This window comes from Poecilia reticulata, chromosome 10 (assembly GCF_904066995.2).
Source record: "Poecilia reticulata chromosome 10, P_reticulata-male-v2, whole genome shotgun sequence".
NCBI lineage: Eukaryota > Metazoa > Chordata > Actinopteri > Cyprinodontiformes > Poeciliidae > Poecilia > Poecilia reticulata.
This window is the reverse complement of record NC_088839.1, coordinates 2,736,051-2,753,926: the sequence shown is the minus strand read 5'-3', so window position 1 is coordinate 2,753,926 and position 17,876 is coordinate 2,736,051. Positions and strand designations below refer to the sequence as shown.

The window sequence follows — 17,876 nt, the reverse complement described above, 5'->3', positions numbered from 1 at the left end:
CAAAATACTCGGAAACGAAACTGTTGCCAAAAGATTGTGGATGGACATCTAAATAGTTTGAATCAAAAACAATTCTACCAAACTAAGACTCTATACTGGTGGATTAGAAAAGTTATGTAAATTCTCTAAAATATTGTTTTATGCTGAAATAACTTTTGTAAACTAATTTTTGTAAAAACTGTAACCACCAAGCGACCTAAGACAGAAAGACTTGATGTAGTGCCAGGTAGTAGTTTATGTAAATAATGTCTATGTTATGCTATGAATAATGACGCAGTGTATGGAAAGGTATCTCGTGCGTAACTGCGCACCGTCAGTTCGCTTTAAGCAAGGATTTCCGATGAGCAAAATCCTGAAAGTTTCATGGAAACCAGAGATGAAATAATACTGAAAGTCTCAATGATTCTTACTTTTAAATGCGAAATGATTGGCACCTTCCTCTTTTCTTCCTTGTGAGCGCAGCAAGTTGCAGTTTAGCCACACAGAGTTGGCACACGTTCTGAACAATGTAAGTCTGTCAGGGTCAGTGACGGCTGTGTTAAAAGTAGCAGAGCCCGGAATAAATTCTTTTCTGCTCCATTGTTGTGGCACACTTTTAATTCAGGGGTGTCTTCTGTGTCAGTGGGAGGGTGGAAAAGAGAGGTGGACGGGGCTCCCATGAATAATCCCTCCTGTGCTGCCTTAAGGAGGACATTCTAGCGAATTACAGAAGGAGGGGTGTTGTGTGTGGAAAAAAGAAAAGGGGGGGAAGCCAGATGGGTGCGGGGCGGGGCGGGCGCATAGAGAGAGAAAGGATCGGCGACAGGGCAGACTTCACCCTCCTCTCTCTCTCTCTCTCTCTCTCTCTCTCTCTCTCTCACGGTCACACGCAGACTGGGAGAAAGCTGCGCCTTTCTTTGCTCAGACACGCACTCTCACTCATCCATCAGCGCGCACAGAGGAGCCGGATGGACATCTGTAGACGCAGACAAGAGTTCACTCTTCAAGGAGACTTCAGTGATCTAAAATAATCTACTCTAATTTATTTATTTATATTTATCCCCTGAAATGTGTTGGAGTTTAGTTTTTTTTCTCGCGATTGCGTAGCAACAGAGGACTTAAGATGACAAACTTCTGAGGTTTTTAACCCCCCCTCTCCCTTCCCCTGATTTCCCCTTCTTTGTGGAAATATTCACAACAGTGTGACTACGGAAGATGGGGCCAAAAATGATTCAAGCCAAAGGAAATGTCAACTCCACGGTTTCACTGGCGCTGCTGCTGCTTCTGGTGGCTCTTCTCCAAGGCTCCACCGGTAAGACTCTTAAATACAAAGTTTACGAGGAGCAGAGAGTGGGGACAGTTATTGCACGGCTAAAGGAAGATGTTGCCGGGGTTTTGTCCAAACTCCCGAATTCCCTGAGCTTTCGGTTCCGCGCAATGCAGCGGGGCAGCACGCAATTACTGTCCGTCCGGGAGGAGGACGGGGAGATCAGCATTGGTACCAAAATCGATCGTGAGAAGCTCTGCGAGAAAAACTTAAATTGCTCGATCGAATTCGACGTGGTCACGCTGCCCACGGAGTACTTGCAGCTGTTTCACGTGGAGGTGGAGGTGTTGGACATTAACGACAATTCCCCGCACTTCTCCCGCGCAATAGTCCCCATCGAGATTTCAGAGAGCGCATCAGTTGGGACGCGCATCCCGCTGGACGGCGCAGTGGACGCAGACGTCGGAGAGAACTCCCTGCACACCTACTCTCTGACGCCCAACAACTTCTTCAAAATAGACGTGAGGACCAGGACGGACGGCGCCAAGTACGCAGAACTGGTGGTGATGAGGGAACTGGACCGCGAGGTGCAGTCCAGCTACCAGCTGCAGCTGACTGCTTCAGATAATGGCGTGCCCCCCAAATCAGGATCCACTTTACTCAAGATAAGCATCTCAGATTCCAACGACAACAGCCCAGCGTTTGATGAGCAGGCTTATGTCATTAATTTGCTGGAAAACTCTCCTCTTGGGACTCTGATCATTGACTTAAATGCCACAGATCCAGATGAGGGTACAAATGGGAAAATAGTTTACTCTTTCAGCAGCCACGTTTCACCAAAGATTTTGGAAACATTTAAAATAAATCCAGAAAATGGTCATATCACTCTTATCAAGAAAGTGGACTATGAAACCACCGCTTCCTATGAGCTGGATGTCCAAGCCCAGGACTTGGGCCCTAATTCGATCCCTGGACTTTGCAAAATTGTGGTGAAAGTAGTTGATGTGAATGACAACAAACCAGAGATAAATATCAATCTGATGACTCCAGGCAAAGAGGAGGTCGCCTACATTTCAGAGGGGGCCCCTGTGGACACCTTCATAGCTCTGGTACGTGTTGATGATATGGACGCTGGTCTCAATGGGGAAGTGGTGTGCAGGCTGCATGGTCATGGACACTTCAGGCTCCAGAAGACCCATGAGAAGAACTACATGATCTTAACCAATGTGTCATTGGACAGGGAGAAGAGGTCAGAATACAGCTTGACTGTCATGGCTGAAGACAAGGGCTCCCCCAGCCTTTCTACCATCAAGCATTTCACTGTTCAGGTGCTGGATGAAAATGATAACCCCCCACATTTTGAGAAAAGTCGCTATGAGGTTTTTAAATCTGAAAATAACTCACCTGGAGCCTACTTAATGACTGTGGTGGCCTCAGATCCAGATCTGGGCACCAACGGTCAGGTCATATACACCATTATAGATGCTGTGATCCAAGCAAGCCCCATTTCTACCTATGTCACCATTGATCCTTCTAACGGGGCCATCTACGCCTTACGCAGCTTTGATCATGAGGACGTCAGCCGTGTTGCCTTCACTGTCCAAGCTCGTGATGGTGGGAACCCTGCACTGTCAGCCAACACCACTGTCCTCCTCACTGTTCTGGATGAAAATGACAACCCACCCATCATCCACTCGCCCTCTCTCCGGAACCACACAGCTGAGCTTCCAGTGTGGAAGTATGCATCACCTGGTCAGCTGATCAGTACTCTGAAAATCACAGACCGGGACTCTGGTGCTAATGGAGAGGTGAGCTGTACCATTGTTGGGGGTAATGAAGACGGGTTGTTTGTGATGGATGCCCGGCGGTGTGAGCTCAGAACCAATGCCAGCCTGGAGCAGGCCCCACGGGATGTGATGGAGATTAGGATTGAGGTACAGGACAGAGGAACCAGTCGGCTAACCACAGGAGCCCTCTTCAGGCTCTCCCTGCAGGAGAACATGGACATCCTCCCTCCTCTTTATCCCACTGGATCCAGCCAGGCCTCTCTGGATCTCTCCCTCATTGTCATCATTTCTCTCGGGGCGGTTTGTGCTCTGCTGCTCGTCGTGATGGTGATGTTTGCAACTGCCCGCTGCAGCCGTGAGAAAAAAGACCCTAGGCACAACTATAATTGTCGTGTGGCTGAGAACAGTTACCAGAACCACCCTAAGAAGCCGGCCAGGCAGATCCACAAGGCAGACATTACCTTGGTGCCCACTGTCAACGGAACCTTACCCGTTCGGTCTCACCCACGATCTCCCTTGCCTTCCCCAACTCCTGAGAGAGGCACTCTGGGGAGCAGGCATAGCCATCATAGTCGGCAGTCTCTCAACAGCCTAGTGACTATCTCCTCCAATCACGTGGCTGAGAACTTTGCTTTGGAGCTAGCCCATGCCACACCTCCTGTTGAGGTAAGACAACCGCTTTTTTATTACTTTGGCCTCAATAACAGAACTTGTTTGTATTCACTATCAAAAACAGAAAGAGAAAATTAATGCAGGATGTGATACACTGACCATTTCTTTGTTTTATATGCAGTCTTTGTTCTGAGTTTGGTTCCTTACTTCCATATTTTGTTACTCACAGTCGTCCCCCTCATGTTTTTGTTAATCATCATTTCAGGGTCAAATCACAATGTCATGTCACCTCAGCTTGTAGCCCTTCCCCTCAATGCACTCCCACCACAAACCCAACATTGTCTTGTGGTCTTGCTTGTGGAATCCATTCATTTCCCCCTCTTCATTTTTCTTTTTATTTTTGTCTTTTGTCTTTTTTGTTTCTTTCGGGATTGTAGCAAGTCTCACAGCTTCTGTCCATGCTCCATCAGGGCCAGTACCAGCCACGACCAAGTTTCAGAGGCAACAAATACACTAGGAGCTACAGGTAATGTACATGCAATATTATGTTCTGAAAGCTTTTGGTGTTAGGCTTGGGCAGAAATGGATTACTTTTTGATGTCAATGCTTTCACATATTTTCTTTATCCATAACTAGCAGGGATTTTTTTGGCCTGGATCAAAGCTGTATGCTCCACAACTTGAAATTTCCATAATTTTATGCTAAACCCCTTATGCAGAGCACAGTCTGCCTCTGTGAACTTTATGATCCATCAGTGACATGTCCCCCCCAGTAGTCATGAAAGTGTTACAATCTGTGATTAATGCATCAAATCTTATTGTGACTATGCAGATATGCTCTCAATGAGATGGATAAGTTCAGTCTGAAGGACAGCGGTCGTGGAGACAGTGAAGCTGGTGACAGTGACTACGAACCAGGAAGGGAGTCGCCTGTCGACAGGCTCCTTGGTGAGGCCTTTACTGAGCTATATTTCCCCGATGGCCAGCACTGTTCGCATGCAGGTACAACCCTGTCCACAACCCGCAACTTCCCTACTGTCTCAACCTCCACCCCTGGGTGCATTCACTCCATCCTAAAACTCAACCCCTCATTTCCCAATGTAGGCTTGAAACTGCAAATTCTCAGTGTTTCCCCTGAGTTATGAATAAAATTAGAGGTAGTAACCCCATCTAAAGACCACCAGACAAGTTCAGTAAACATATTACAATTTCTACAGCTTTACAATATATTGAATCACAGTCGTCCACAACTTACCCTAACCCTAATGACAGACTTAGCCAATTGGATTCGTTCTCACATACTTTTCTGACAAAACATGAGCTCAAGGGAGTGATTTGTAAACCTAATCAGTGATGTCATTTCAACATCCAAAAATAATATGTCTCTTTCATCTTTTCCTAATATTCTGCAGCTCTAATATCTCCTTCAGTTCTTTGGCATGTCTCATCTCAGGTTTATTCCTGACTATATTAATTTGTTTTCTTATGTCTCTAGTTGTGTCAGTTCTTTGTCATTGTGTTGGTTCATAATAGGGGTGGGTGATATTGCCAAAAAATCATATAACAATATATATTGTTATATGATTTTTTCCCCACCCAAATCATATAACAATATATATATCCATCCATTTTCTTGCACCCTTGTCCCTCAGTGGGGTCGGGAGGGTTGCTGGTGCCCATCTCCAGCTAATGTTCCGGACGAGAGGCGGGGTCACCCTGGACATGTCGCCAGTCTGTTGCAGGGCAACACAGAGACACACAGGACAAACAACCATGCACGCACACACTCACACCTAGGGACAATTTGGAGAGGCCAATTAACCTGACAGTCATGTTTTTGGACTGTGGGAGGAAACCGGAGTACCTGGAGAAAACCCACCATGCACAGGGACAACATGGACACTCCACGCAGAAAGACCGGGGCCGGGAATCGAACCCAGAACCTTCTTGCTGCAAGGCAACAGCTCTACCAACTGCGCCACTGTGCAGCCATATATATATATATATATATATATATATATATATATATATATATATATATATATATATATATATATATATATATATATATATATATATATATATATATATATATATATATATATATCTTCAAAACAGCTTTGTTTTGCACCAGAATAGAAGATATATTTCCCAAATTAATTTATTTTGTCACTTGTACTTTAGTTCTTTCTAATATTTTCCCTGTTATATTTATACAGCTTCTTTATTAATATGAAAATAAATATTTTAAATTGTTCAACAACATGTCATCATCCTTTCCATTGATGTAATATCTGTCAGTGCTTATAGGTTTAGTTTTTAAAGTACTTTTACCGTGATAAGGCATATCGCTAGTACATGAGTATTTTCCTAGTTTCATCTTAAATGAGCCAGCTGTAATCATCTCAAAAGAATACTTAAAATCACACACCGACTGAAGACCAGCAAAGAAATGGACCAGCAAATGGAGATCAAAGTGGGGCCTCTTCAGCCTCTATAGAAAATGGCCTCTGTAATAGCGGTCCTGAGATGTTGCATTGCATCATTTGCTCTGATCTAATGCAACAGAGAAGGGAGACAAAACACACAGTTTATGTCATACAGATCATTTCCAGACTTTAGTGTTTGTTTAACCAAAAGCCAATGCTGTCCCAAGGAGCTATGATCATTGTAATGCTTTGATACCAAGCTGTAGATGTACAGTGTCAGAAAGGTTTGTTCATCTTTCTAAACAACTCCATATAATCAGTATAACTATTTGGCATTTAATAACAAATTTATGCTGACTAAGAGCTTTGTCTTTTCTGTTAAAGCATCAGTCTTTAACAGACTGTATTGTAAAGCGTGTACTGTTAGGATGATGATTCTAACTCAGTGAACGGTAAAGAAGTTGGAGCAAGGTGAAAACCTTACGCTGAAAAAATGTCTCAAATTGAGCTGGACTGATTGTTCTGCACTAACTGCTTTTGCCTTGGAAGATGGTGACTGCTGGTGTATGCACATCTATCCTCACTGTCACTAAGTTCTTAAGATATCTTTCCAAATATCTCTAGTGATCCTCCATTCAGCCAGCCATTGCTTCTGTGTGCTGTCACACTGCATGGACTCCCCATCTTCTCTACTGCCCAGTTAACAAGTAAGAACTTGGAACACTTGTTGAGTGTCCCGGTTGACTTTGAAATGCTGAGCTCCCACGCATCTCATATACTCCAGTCTGTGCAGACTAGTTGTGAGGGACACAATTGGTCACTTCCTCCAAAATTCCTCCGTCTCTCTCCTGTCTCAGCAGACGTTACCGAAGTTACAGAGCAGCTTCTTTTATCACCCCATCCGTTTTCTCCCAGTGCTGGTGCCTCTACCCATCCAGCCAGCTTCCCACACAGCCATCACTCGATACGCTATTTGAGATACATCCCAATTAAAGTCTCTGCAGACGGGCAGAGAGTCTCATCACTAACACCTCCTTCCCCATCTTCCCTCCTTTACAGCTGTGCGGAGGATCTCAGCTCGTTAGTCAATTTATTTTTTTCCTTCCTTCAAGCTTTCACTTTCACCCATTGAATCTGAACCTCTGCTGCTTCCCTGATGAAAAGCAGCTATTTAATTGCCATGTGGCAAATAGTTGCTATGGAGTCACATCTAAGTAGTGCTCATGATTAGGGCCTGAAGAACATAATTGCAACTCAAAGCTCACCTTTCTCCATATGCAGACTGGGCCCACCTCCTGCCCCCATGTTCGCTGCATGGTGGAGGATTCTGAGCAGCATTTAGTTTCTTCTTTACAATTATGACTGAGTTTGGGGACCTCTGCAGACTGCTAAATGTGGCAATCACTGGAGTTCTGGTAGACGTAGGAGATTTTTTAATGCATTTTTTGGTCTGTATGCAGAATTTGACTGAATACTGTCTGACTTTCTTCATGGAGTGAGAGAATATTGAAAATAGCTAGCATGATGTAGCATGCTTTGACAGAGTCATCAGTCTTTGTTCACCTTTCTGGCCCTATCAAACCACAGATTTAAACGAAAACATTTGACAGACTCTTAAAATTATTAAATATATTTAGGCTAAATAATAATTCTGGTAATAATACTTATCTATTTCCAAATAAACATAAAAGCATAAATATTTTGGCAAAATGCATGATGTGAATACAGATATTTTGCAAAATAGATATATTTTGCTGCATTCACACCACCTATCCGCGCCTAAAGATTTATAAAAACTCTTGTTTGTGGTGCATGTGTTGACTGAATCTCCAGAAATGATTGAAAATCACCACATTCTAGGTGTTTCTGTAACTTTTTCCACATCTGTCTCACTTTATGCTGACTCCATTTTCTAAACATCACCCCTTCCAAAGAAAATGGGAGCTATAATCACTGTTGCTCAAGGATAGTTCAGTTCAGTGTCTTTAGTAGTTTTTCTTATAATTTTTGGTAGAATACTGCTAGCTGTGGTTGCCAGAATTTTTCAATATAAATACGATAAATTCTGGCAACCACAGATGCTGACATTTTACCGTAATTTAATTGTCATGTATCTCTTTATTATTTTTTACAGTGTGATTAAAATACTATGATTATGTTTTGAGCGAGAAATGGACTTATGAAATGATTTCATTATCTAAATACTTTGTCTGAACCTACACTAAGTAAATCAGTTTTTATGATATTAAACTTAACCAAAAGACAGTTATCACACACAGAGGAGGAGGTGAATGAGTGACTGAGGCCTTGTGAATAAAATGTTGGGATTTATCTATGTCTGACAGTTTCAGTGAAAAAAAAAAGAAAAACACTGTAAAAAAGAAAAAATAGAAAAACTCAGGCAGACAGGAAAAACTCTTAAGATCGCTTTAAGGTTCATTCTGCTTTTCTTAAACTTCCCATACAGACTTCTGTATGCATCAAAGACATACTGTAAAGTTGTAGCAGAATAATTCTGATTCTGAAAGAAGATTCTGATTCACATCAGCAGGGCTTATTAGGTAAAATTTTAAAAGTGATTCTATGCTCTGTGAAGTTAATCTTCTTCACAGAGTATTTGGTAGTTTTGTTGTTTTTGCCTGCTCAGATAAATAGAATTGGTAATTGGTAGTAAACAATTACTGTCTTTGCAATTTAGCTGTGTCAACTTGAATGAACTTGTCAAATTATTTGCTGGCAAATAAATCAGTTAAACTGAGGCCCAGCCAAGCTTTCAGGCAAACTTTGCTTGATGCATTCTTCTTTTTATGCTCACACACAGATCACTAGGGTTAAATCTTTTATTTTCATCCTTTCATCAGCGGGGCACCCAATCAGTCTCTGCCTACGCACTTTTTTTCTTTTTCCTTCCAGTGCGCCCAAATGCACTTTTCATCTGCTCTAAGATGTATTATAAATGTTCCTTTCATGTTAATGAGGGGATAATGAAGTCCCTCAATGGCACGACTGAAAAGCAGCGCACTCCTTTAATGAAGGCTTTAAGTTGGCATATTTGATTTGTCTAATTTATTCTTTGGAGATTTTCTATTTGAAGATTTAATATTGAAAAGAGTGACATGAAAGGGGAAAATGCAGGGCTTTTAAAGAGGGAGTTATTTTCAATGTGTAATAGGCATTGATCGGCCTTGCTGAATTGTCTCCCCATGGTAAATACATTGGAAGGTAGCAGGCTGAGCTCCTGCAGAGAGCCTTTCAGACTAATTAGGGCAGATTTCTACCATGTTTAGAGAGCAAGGAAAAAAAACACTTAAGAACTGGCAGGGAAATATCAACAAGATGAAAAACGACACGGGCCGACTTTTTCAGCTTTGATTTTTACATTGGATTAATAGTTCCTTATCTTACATATACAGAATATTAATAAAGTGATCAAATATATTTTTATCAGTTAATTAGCCTGACTAAAAGTCTAATTTTATTTTTTTGTAGGCATAAAAATCTCTCAATACAGAGATTGTTTTCCCGTTTCCTGTGAAGAAACAAAAATGAATGTTATGATATTTAATATTTCTTGATCATTGGTATTTTGTTATCTTCTTCTTTGTCATTAAGTTTTTTTTTATGTATGTAAGGTTTCCAAACTTTCTGTGATTCATCCTTCAATCTAGGTTATGAAGGGTAAAGTGTGGCTTTACCCCGTGTGGAGGAGTTCTAAGTGAAGCTGTTCTACTGTTAGACCAAGTCTTTACGTGATTCTCTGTATCTTATATTAGATTAATGAATAATGAAGTCTATTATGAAATAACATCATATGGTTCCTGTTTTCCCCAAAATATTTGAGTCTCTGGACGGCATTTTTAGTTACTCTTTTATTTTTAGTTGAAGAAAAGTCAGACAAACACATATTTTCTGCTGAATGACCTTTTTAACTTTAAAAATGACTTTAAAGTGTTCTTCCGGTTTCTTGAATTCTCAGACATGTTGTACCTGAAACTGAACAGCATAACCAACATTCTCCAAAAAATATCCAAAATACTCAAAATGTCCCCAGTACCTTTACAGTAGAACGCCAGCAGCAGTTAACTATCTGCCACTGACAGTAGACACAAAAATGAAACACAAATTGTTGCCCTGATAATTCCTTTTTTCTGTTCCATCATAAACTCAGTGCTAGCTTCCAATAGGCAGCGTGAAAACAAGCTATACATTAGCATCTATACAGTATACTCATATTCAACCATGCATTTTTTTTTTACCAGCTTTTACTTGTTGGCTGTGCAGAAAACCAGTTCTGGATTCTTATGGAATGAACTACAATTTAATGTTAACGCATACATCACCACAGTAACCAACTGTGCTTCAGCTTTCTGCTGTGTACTAATGAGGATGTATCTTCCTTGTTGCAGCTATGAAGCTCTGCACAGAGGAGTGCCGAGTTCTGGGCCATTCCGATCAGTGCTGGATGCCCCCGTTGGGATGCCCTGCCTCTTCCTCTGCCGACTACCGTAGCAATCTCTACATTCCCGGGGAGGAAGCCCATCAAGCTACTGACATCACTCAGGAAAAGGTCCCCCAGCCTTGCACTGACACCTGCACTGCTCGCAATCAGAGCTTTTCCACCTTTGGCAAAGACCTGGGTGGGGAAGATGGTGCAGAAGAGGATGGGCTGGAGGGAGGCTCCAAGTCCACAGACGAAGACCTGTGTGGGACCACCTCACTGCTGTCGGAGATGAGCAGCGTGTTCCAGAGGTTGCTACCGCAGGGTCTGGATTCTTATGTCCAGGTCAATGAGAACCAGAAGGGGACTAGCCTGAGCGGTGTTGGCGTTCCAATGACGGGATCTTTAGACCGTCGCAGGGGTCATCTACCTGGAAAGCCCAGCCCCTCAGTTCACCAGCAGGGTGTAGCAGCATGGGCTGCCAATACTCACTTCCAGAATCCAGGAAGTAGCATCGGCCCATCTGGGCAGCACCAGGGTGGCAGCTACCACACCCTCAAAGCCAACACCAAGCTCAGCTGCCAGAGCAGCAACCATAAAGGATCACAGGCACCTAAAACCAGCCCCCAGAACAGCGGCCACAGCCCCAAACCCACCAGCAGCCCCCTCCTGTCTGGGCTTGTCAGCCCAACACTGGTGCAGACTTCTCTGGCCCAGCCCCCCATACAAGCCACACTCAATGGGCCCTCTTCAAAATGGCTTCCAGCCATGGAGGAGATCCCAGAGAACTATGAGGAGGACGATTTTGACTCGGTGCTCAGCCACCTTCAGGGCAAGCGCAGCGACAGCCGGCATGAGCTGGTGGATGCCAGCGAGCTGGTGGCTGAGATCAACAAACTCTTACAGGATGTCCGGCAGACGTAAGGGCACATCCTCTTATTTATTACTGGATGCTCATTGTTTCCTTTCATGAAGAACAAAACTGTGGGTAACCATAAAAGAAACGCAGCTAAGTAAGTCTTGTAAGAATAAAAAGACAAAAAAGTGAGACTTGCAATTGTCGTTAAAGTTGCATTTCTTCTGAAATGTTTGTGTTTTGTGAATGCTAAATATCCAAAAAAAAAAAGTTTGTAAATGCTGTTTGGTACACAATGTACATTATGTGACTGTATTTATATTTGTATTTTAAAAATACATTTGTATTCTTATATTTATAAAAAAAATGTGTATATAAATTTAATCAAAAGTCTATTTTTATAATTTAATGCATGTTGAGTACAGAAACAATGAATCAAAACTTTGACATGCGATTGACATTCTGCATATTTAAAACTTTTGTATTGTGATTCTTTTTTATCTGTCAATATTATATGTATACATGAGTATGATACTGAATTATTGGACACTTGTGATTTATTGTGAAGAGAAGAGGAGGATAGATTAATAAAACAGTACACAAACTTCTGATGGCTATTTTTTGATGATTGTCAAATGTAAATATTAGATAGATAGATAGATAGATAGATAGATAGATAGATAGATAGATAGATAGATAGATAGATAGATAGATAGATAGATAGATAGATAGATAGATAGATAGATAGATAGATTTGTAATGACCCTTAGGCAGACAAGATGGTCAGCTTAACACGGGGGAAAAGCAACATTGATATTTAGTTGCATCCCCAGACTAATGCTCAGAATTAAAGAATTGAGCCGTTGCTCTTCAAATCAGAAATGTCCTTGTTTACTGGCCGAATGGAAACATGAGGCATTTCCTTGAAAATCACAAAACAGTGAAGGTAAAGGATCTGCCTGTGGGAGGCACAACTGTGGAGGCAGATGGAAAAAGCTACTGTGAAGAGACAAAGAGGTGCTGAGAGCTTCATGGAGGGCTTTGTTAGATCCCCTGCCCCTCCACACGGCCACAGCCCCCAGATCCTTACACCAGTCCCAAGCCCCCTTGTGCGGCTGGAACAGCTTGATACTGAGTGACACCTAGAGGTTCATTGTGTGCACTGGAACCTGTGACTCCAGCTCTGAGCTCCCGGCACCTCGTCACTACCAGTGCAGCTATCAGCAGCTAGACACAGCAAGTAACCAAACAGAGCCCCCTGGAGGGAACGTTGCTGAACTACAGTTTGATGAAAAACTGTAGTTCGCTTTGTTCTGTAAAGGAAACAAAGCGAAAGCCACATTTATGCCATAGTATCCGAGTATAGCTTTATAGTTTATATTAAAAAATTATGATGATTATATTCATATTTAAATTGATCAAGAAAGTTTTCATTAAGTCTTCATGTTTGGTTGATTATTTAAATTTAATTGCTTGTAGATAACTACCTTTTCCCGCAACTTTGAGCTAAATTGGGTTCAGCTTATACAGACTGGACATTTGACATGTTTTATTGTTTCTAATCATGGGGGCGGGACTAGTGGTCAGCACTGTTTTCTTAAGGCAAGAAGGTCCAAGTTTCACTGTCTGTTTCACTGGTCGTTCACGTGTTCTTGCATGTGGGTGTTAATCAGAAAGCTTAAATAGATCCTTTGGTGTGAATGTGTGTGGATGGTTGTTAGTTTCATCATTAAAAGTTAAAAGTCTTCAGCTGATACAAAATGCTGCAGAGCAAGAGTTCTGATCAAAATTAAACAGAGAGATAATATTTCTCCCATTTTAGCTTCTCTTCATTGGCTCCCTGTTAGATCCAGAATAGATTCTAAGATTCTCCTTCTCACATATAAAGCCCTCGATAATCAGCTCCATCATATATCAGAGATCTTTTCTCCAATTTACCTCAAACAACCACAGGGCCAAGGCTGCATGTACCCCACTGACTTTTGCACAATCATGTCTAATTTCACTGTTAAACTGCAAAATGTCTATTTATTGTTTGTACTGTGATTAAGCTAACAATCTACAACTTTCTTTGCCAATATCCCAGGAACATTGCAAGCAACAATAAAATGAAGCCATGCAGCTCTGTTCTCCATGACTGAGAGAGAAAATGCATGAATACATGTTCTGTATTGCAGCCGACAGGCATATAGTTTCCTTTTCCAGCAGCCATTATTAACAAAATTAGTGTTGTCTTGTAATGAAGTGGGTGGAGCAAAGTGAATTTTGCATAATAATGGATATTTAATGTAATTCTGAGCTTTTTACAATTAAATTCCTAATCAGTTTCATTAACGTCCTGGAGGAGAGGATAAAATGCAGAGAGTGAAAGGCCTCTTATCGGAGGCAGGAGGCAGGAGGCAGGAGGCAGGAGGCAGGAGGCAGGAGGCAGGAGGCAGGCTCTCACTGGAACGTTCATGGTATGGTGCAGAAGATAATCAGTCTGTTTTCACTTTGGTTTTCACGTCTTACAAAGCAACATGGCTGCTCTCAGCTGTCAAGACAATACGCTCCTGTTTTCAGTTTTTATTACAGCAAAACTGAAAGATGTTTTTTTTTTTGCACCAGGATTACAGCTTCGACAATGCTGCTTTTGTCTCTGAGTGTGCCTCAGTGAAGCTGCTGTGTGTTTGTTTCTGTGTGGGGTGAATGTAGTAGTGCTGCTGTGTGACAAAAAGCTTACAGCCACGGTGGGAGGTGTGCTATCCACAAATACACACAGACACATTGGTGATGAGAAGGGCTGGCTGCAGTTAGATAATGGACCATCAGCTGAATAATGGCTGCTGAACGTGTGTGCTTTATTGTTTGTGGGCAAATGTCTTATTATCTCAGTGTGTAGGTGTATGTCCTTACCTTTTTTTGTGCGCTCCATTTTGACCACACACATTTTCGATTTCTGATTGTTTTGTGTAACACTTTTTGTGTAAATGACGTTTTTAATAGAACACTGACACATGAATGTATTCCTCTGCATGTGTAATTCTGGCCTATATCTGTATCCACTGTGTTTCTGCTTTGATGGGTCATTGTGTGTGTGTGTGTGTGTGTGTGTGTGCGTTGGTAAATGTGGTTTAGCAGGACATTTCGTCAGAATACACACAACACTAGCAGGACATTTTGAATTAACGGGACAGGAGCGGTGTCCTGCTAATTTTGACAAAAATCTAAAAGCGTAGAAAGGTTTCTATTGGTCTAATAACCCCAAAAATGCAAAAAAAAACGAGATGTCCGGTTAATACACATAAACCTGATTTTGTGTATAATCTGTGTATCACCACAGCGCCCCCTATGGCAGGTTTGTGTAATAGCAGGACCTCATGAATATTCACACAACCTCTCATTCTGATTGGTTGTCTGCCGGAAGGTCCTGCTAATTACTACAGTGTCTTTCTAAGTTAGTTGGATGCCTAAACCCAACCTTGGAATGTATGTGGCACCTAAAAATATACAGAAATTAATATATATTTTGATCAAATTTTGTTTAATTAAAATATTATGAATAATAAATGTGTGGAATAAGTGCATGGATAAAAATAAATATAAACCATAATAAAGCAATTTTTTCACCAAACTATTCCACTGCTAACAGTTTGTTGATTCTGGTCTGCTCTGCATCCCCAGAACCAAGCATTTTGAAGCAGAATTTAGCTTCAATGTACCACAAATCTTGAATAAACTTCCAGAAAACTGCAACACAGTTGAATTCCTTTAAATCAAGGCTAAAACCACACCAATTTACAGTTGTTTCTGAATCTTAATCATTGGTAGATGTATCAATATATTTTATGTATATGATTTTAATTTTGATTTTACTTTGAATTTAATTTCTTTGTTTTTCTTTTTATGGTAAATGTATGTTATTTTTATGACTTTTTAGTTCTTTAATGTAAAGCACTTTGGCCTTGTGGCTGAAATATGCTATACAAATAAAATTGACTTGTCAGCAGTTTTCAGATCTTGCCAAAGAATCTCTGCTGAGTTTATGTCTAGACTTTGACTTTGCCATTCTAACACATAAATATGTTTTTATTTAAACCATTCCATTGTAGATCTGGCTTTATGTTTAGGGTAGTTGTCCTTCTGGAAGGTGAACCTCTGCCCCAGCCTCAAGTCTTTTGCAGACTCCAGGTTCAGGTGTGTTCAGGTTTTCTTCCAAGATTACCCTGTATTTGGCTTAGTCCATATTACAATCAACTCTAACAATTTTCCCTGTCCCTGAAGAAAAGAAGCACCCTTAGAGCAAGATGCTGCCACCACCATGTTTGTCAGTGGGGAAGGTGTGCTCAGATTGATGTGCAGTGTTTGTTCTCCACCACAAATAGTGCTTTGCATTTTTGCCAAAAAGTTCATTTTGGTCTTGTCTTATCATTTTTGCTGTATCCCAATATGGCTTTTGGCAAACTGCAACTTCTCATAGTTATAGGGACTTCTTATAGTTTTCTTTATACCATGGCTTTTCTATTGCCACTCTTCCATAAAACCACATTTTTGCAGTGCATGACTAATAGTTATACTGTGGACAGATTCCCCCACCTGAGGTGTGGATATCTCTGCATTTCATCCAGATCCACCATGAGCCTCTTGGCTGTATCTCTGATCAGTGCTCTTCTTGCTCAGCCTGTAAGTTTAGGTGGATGACCTTTTCTTGGTAGGTTCACAGCTGTGTGATTTGCTCTTTCCATTTCCAGATGATTAATGGAACAGTAGTCTGTGAGATGGCCTAAGCCTGCTTTAAGCTTCTCCACAACTTTATCCCTGTCCTGTCTGGTGTGTTCCTTGGACTTCATGCTGTTTGTTCCCCAATATTCTCTTAGCCAACTTTTGTGGCAGTCATAGAGGAGTTGAATTTTTTACCATTAGCAGTCAACTTCTGAAGACAATTGGTTGCATTCAGGGGACGGGGGCTGAATACTGGACTTTTAGCTTTTATTTTCCATAAAATTCTGTGAAAATATATTTGCAGTTGTGACAAAATATGGAAAAGTTCAAGGGCTATGGATACTTTTGCAAGCCACTGTACTTACAAATAGTAAGGCAAGTCCAATGACAGAAACAAGGTCCAGACAATCAACAAGTATGCACTGACAGCTCCATTTGACAAAGTCTTAGACTGAACCACAACACAGAGGCAGTATTCATGATGGCACATAAGCAGGTCCCTAGAACCAGAGCAATAACGACCCAGATTTGTAATACCAAGCAAGATATTCAGTGAATGCTATGCAATGAGTCCCCTGAGACAATCTAGTAGCTAACACCAGGATGCAAGATGGTAGCATGATAAGAATACATGGAACGCCACAACCAAGTACCCAGAATAGTGTGAAGAAACATCTGAAGGGAATATAACCTTGAACACACCTCTTTAAAATGGGAAATGCCACACAAGGTGGTAGAAAACGTACAAGCTAAGATTCTGTGGGCCTTCCATATACAGGAAGACAAAACAGGAAAAGCAAACCAACTGAACATGGTGATCATTGAGCAGCAGAGCAAAGCAGTTGTTATGATGTAGCTATCCTGAATGAACAGAAGGTACAGAAAAAAACTAGAGAAATACCAAAGACTAAAAAGAACCATCATCCTCCTAGAACCTGAGAAAAAATTTGTCCACATAAGTGGATGACTTATTTTGGACTGTCTAGTCCACAATACAAAATTTTGCTCTAGATGGGGTCTGGTGTCCACACGTTAGGCCATTATTTTATGACTTAGTGGTGGTGGAAGATTATAACACATTACAGGTTAGACTCAAGATGTTCAGTGTTTCTTTTGTTGTGTAAGTGTACAAAAGTTAGCAACTGTATAGCTTTACCATGGTGCTAAACATGGTGATTTAAAATGAATAAGTATTTTTCTGAGAAAAATGATGTCTAGGTTTCATATAAAAAGATAATTCTTTGTTTTCGCAATCATTAGGTCCCAATCAACCCAAATATCAGACGAATTAATAATGCATGCCATGCAAGAGTTTGGGTCTTAGGTGGTTACAAAGAATGTGGAAGTTGAAGTCAACAGTAGTGCCTGTGGTCACTGAAACCCTCAGGGTAATGACCCCTAAACTGGAAGAGTGATTCAAACAAATACCTGGAGATACATCAGACCTCTTGATACAGAGAAGCACACCTTTGGGAACTGCTAATATACTGTGAAGACCACTCACGCTCCAAGGCTTGTGGTAGAGGACCCAAGCTTTTTTTTTTAATTTAATTTCCCTTTTAGGATCAATAAAGTATTTTTGAATTTGAAAGAAGGGATAACCAGTCATGGAGTAATACAGAATTACAAATATAAAAATAAAAAGCATTTATTTTAAAAATATTTAAAGTGCCAAAAATATAATGATTACTTATGTTACTGTTAGCACAAAACTTTTAAAATGTATATTTTGTCGTAATCTCAATGTTGCTACTCTGCATACATGTAGATTGTCTAGGTAGTCTAAATTGTCTATTGGAAGGTACATC

The 17,876-nt window shown here is 41.0% G+C and overlaps 1 protein-coding gene across 3 annotated transcripts; it reads left to right on the top strand.

Moving 5' to 3' along the window:
* The first annotated feature begins 848 nt into the window (after positions 1-848).
* On the top strand, positions 849-11,975 carry pcdh18b (protocadherin 18b). 3 transcript variants are annotated; one of them, XM_008419874.3, is made up of 4 exons: positions 849-3,699; positions 4,116-4,171; positions 4,477-4,646; positions 10,480-11,975. In XM_008419874.3, the coding sequence occupies exons 1-4, from the start codon at positions 1,195-1,197 to the stop codon at positions 11,433-11,435; spliced, it is 3,687 nt and encodes a 1,228-aa protein (XP_008418096.1). In that variant the 5' UTR covers positions 849-1,194; the 3' UTR covers positions 11,436-11,975. The 3 variants fall into 3 exon arrangements, with proteins under 3 accessions (XP_008418096.1, XP_008418097.1, XP_008418095.1); XM_008419875.3 differs by having other exon boundaries at positions 4,083-4,171; positions 4,477-4,592; XM_008419873.3 differs by having other exon boundaries at positions 4,083-4,171.
* The last annotated feature ends 5,901 nt before the right edge of the window (positions 11,976-17,876 follow it).

Coding starts and splice junctions, on each gene's coding strand:
- pcdh18b (XM_008419873.3), top strand. CDS start 1,195: ATGGGGCCAAAAATGATTCAAGCCAAAGGAAATGTCAACTCCACGGTT. Junction 3,700..4,082: donor ATGCCACACCTCCTGTTGAG/GTAAGACAACCG, acceptor TCGGGATTGTAG/CAAGTCTCACAGCTTCTGTC. Junction 4,172..4,476: donor AAATACACTAGGAGCTACAG/GTAATGTACATG, acceptor GTGACTATGCAG/ATATGCTCTCAATGAGATGG.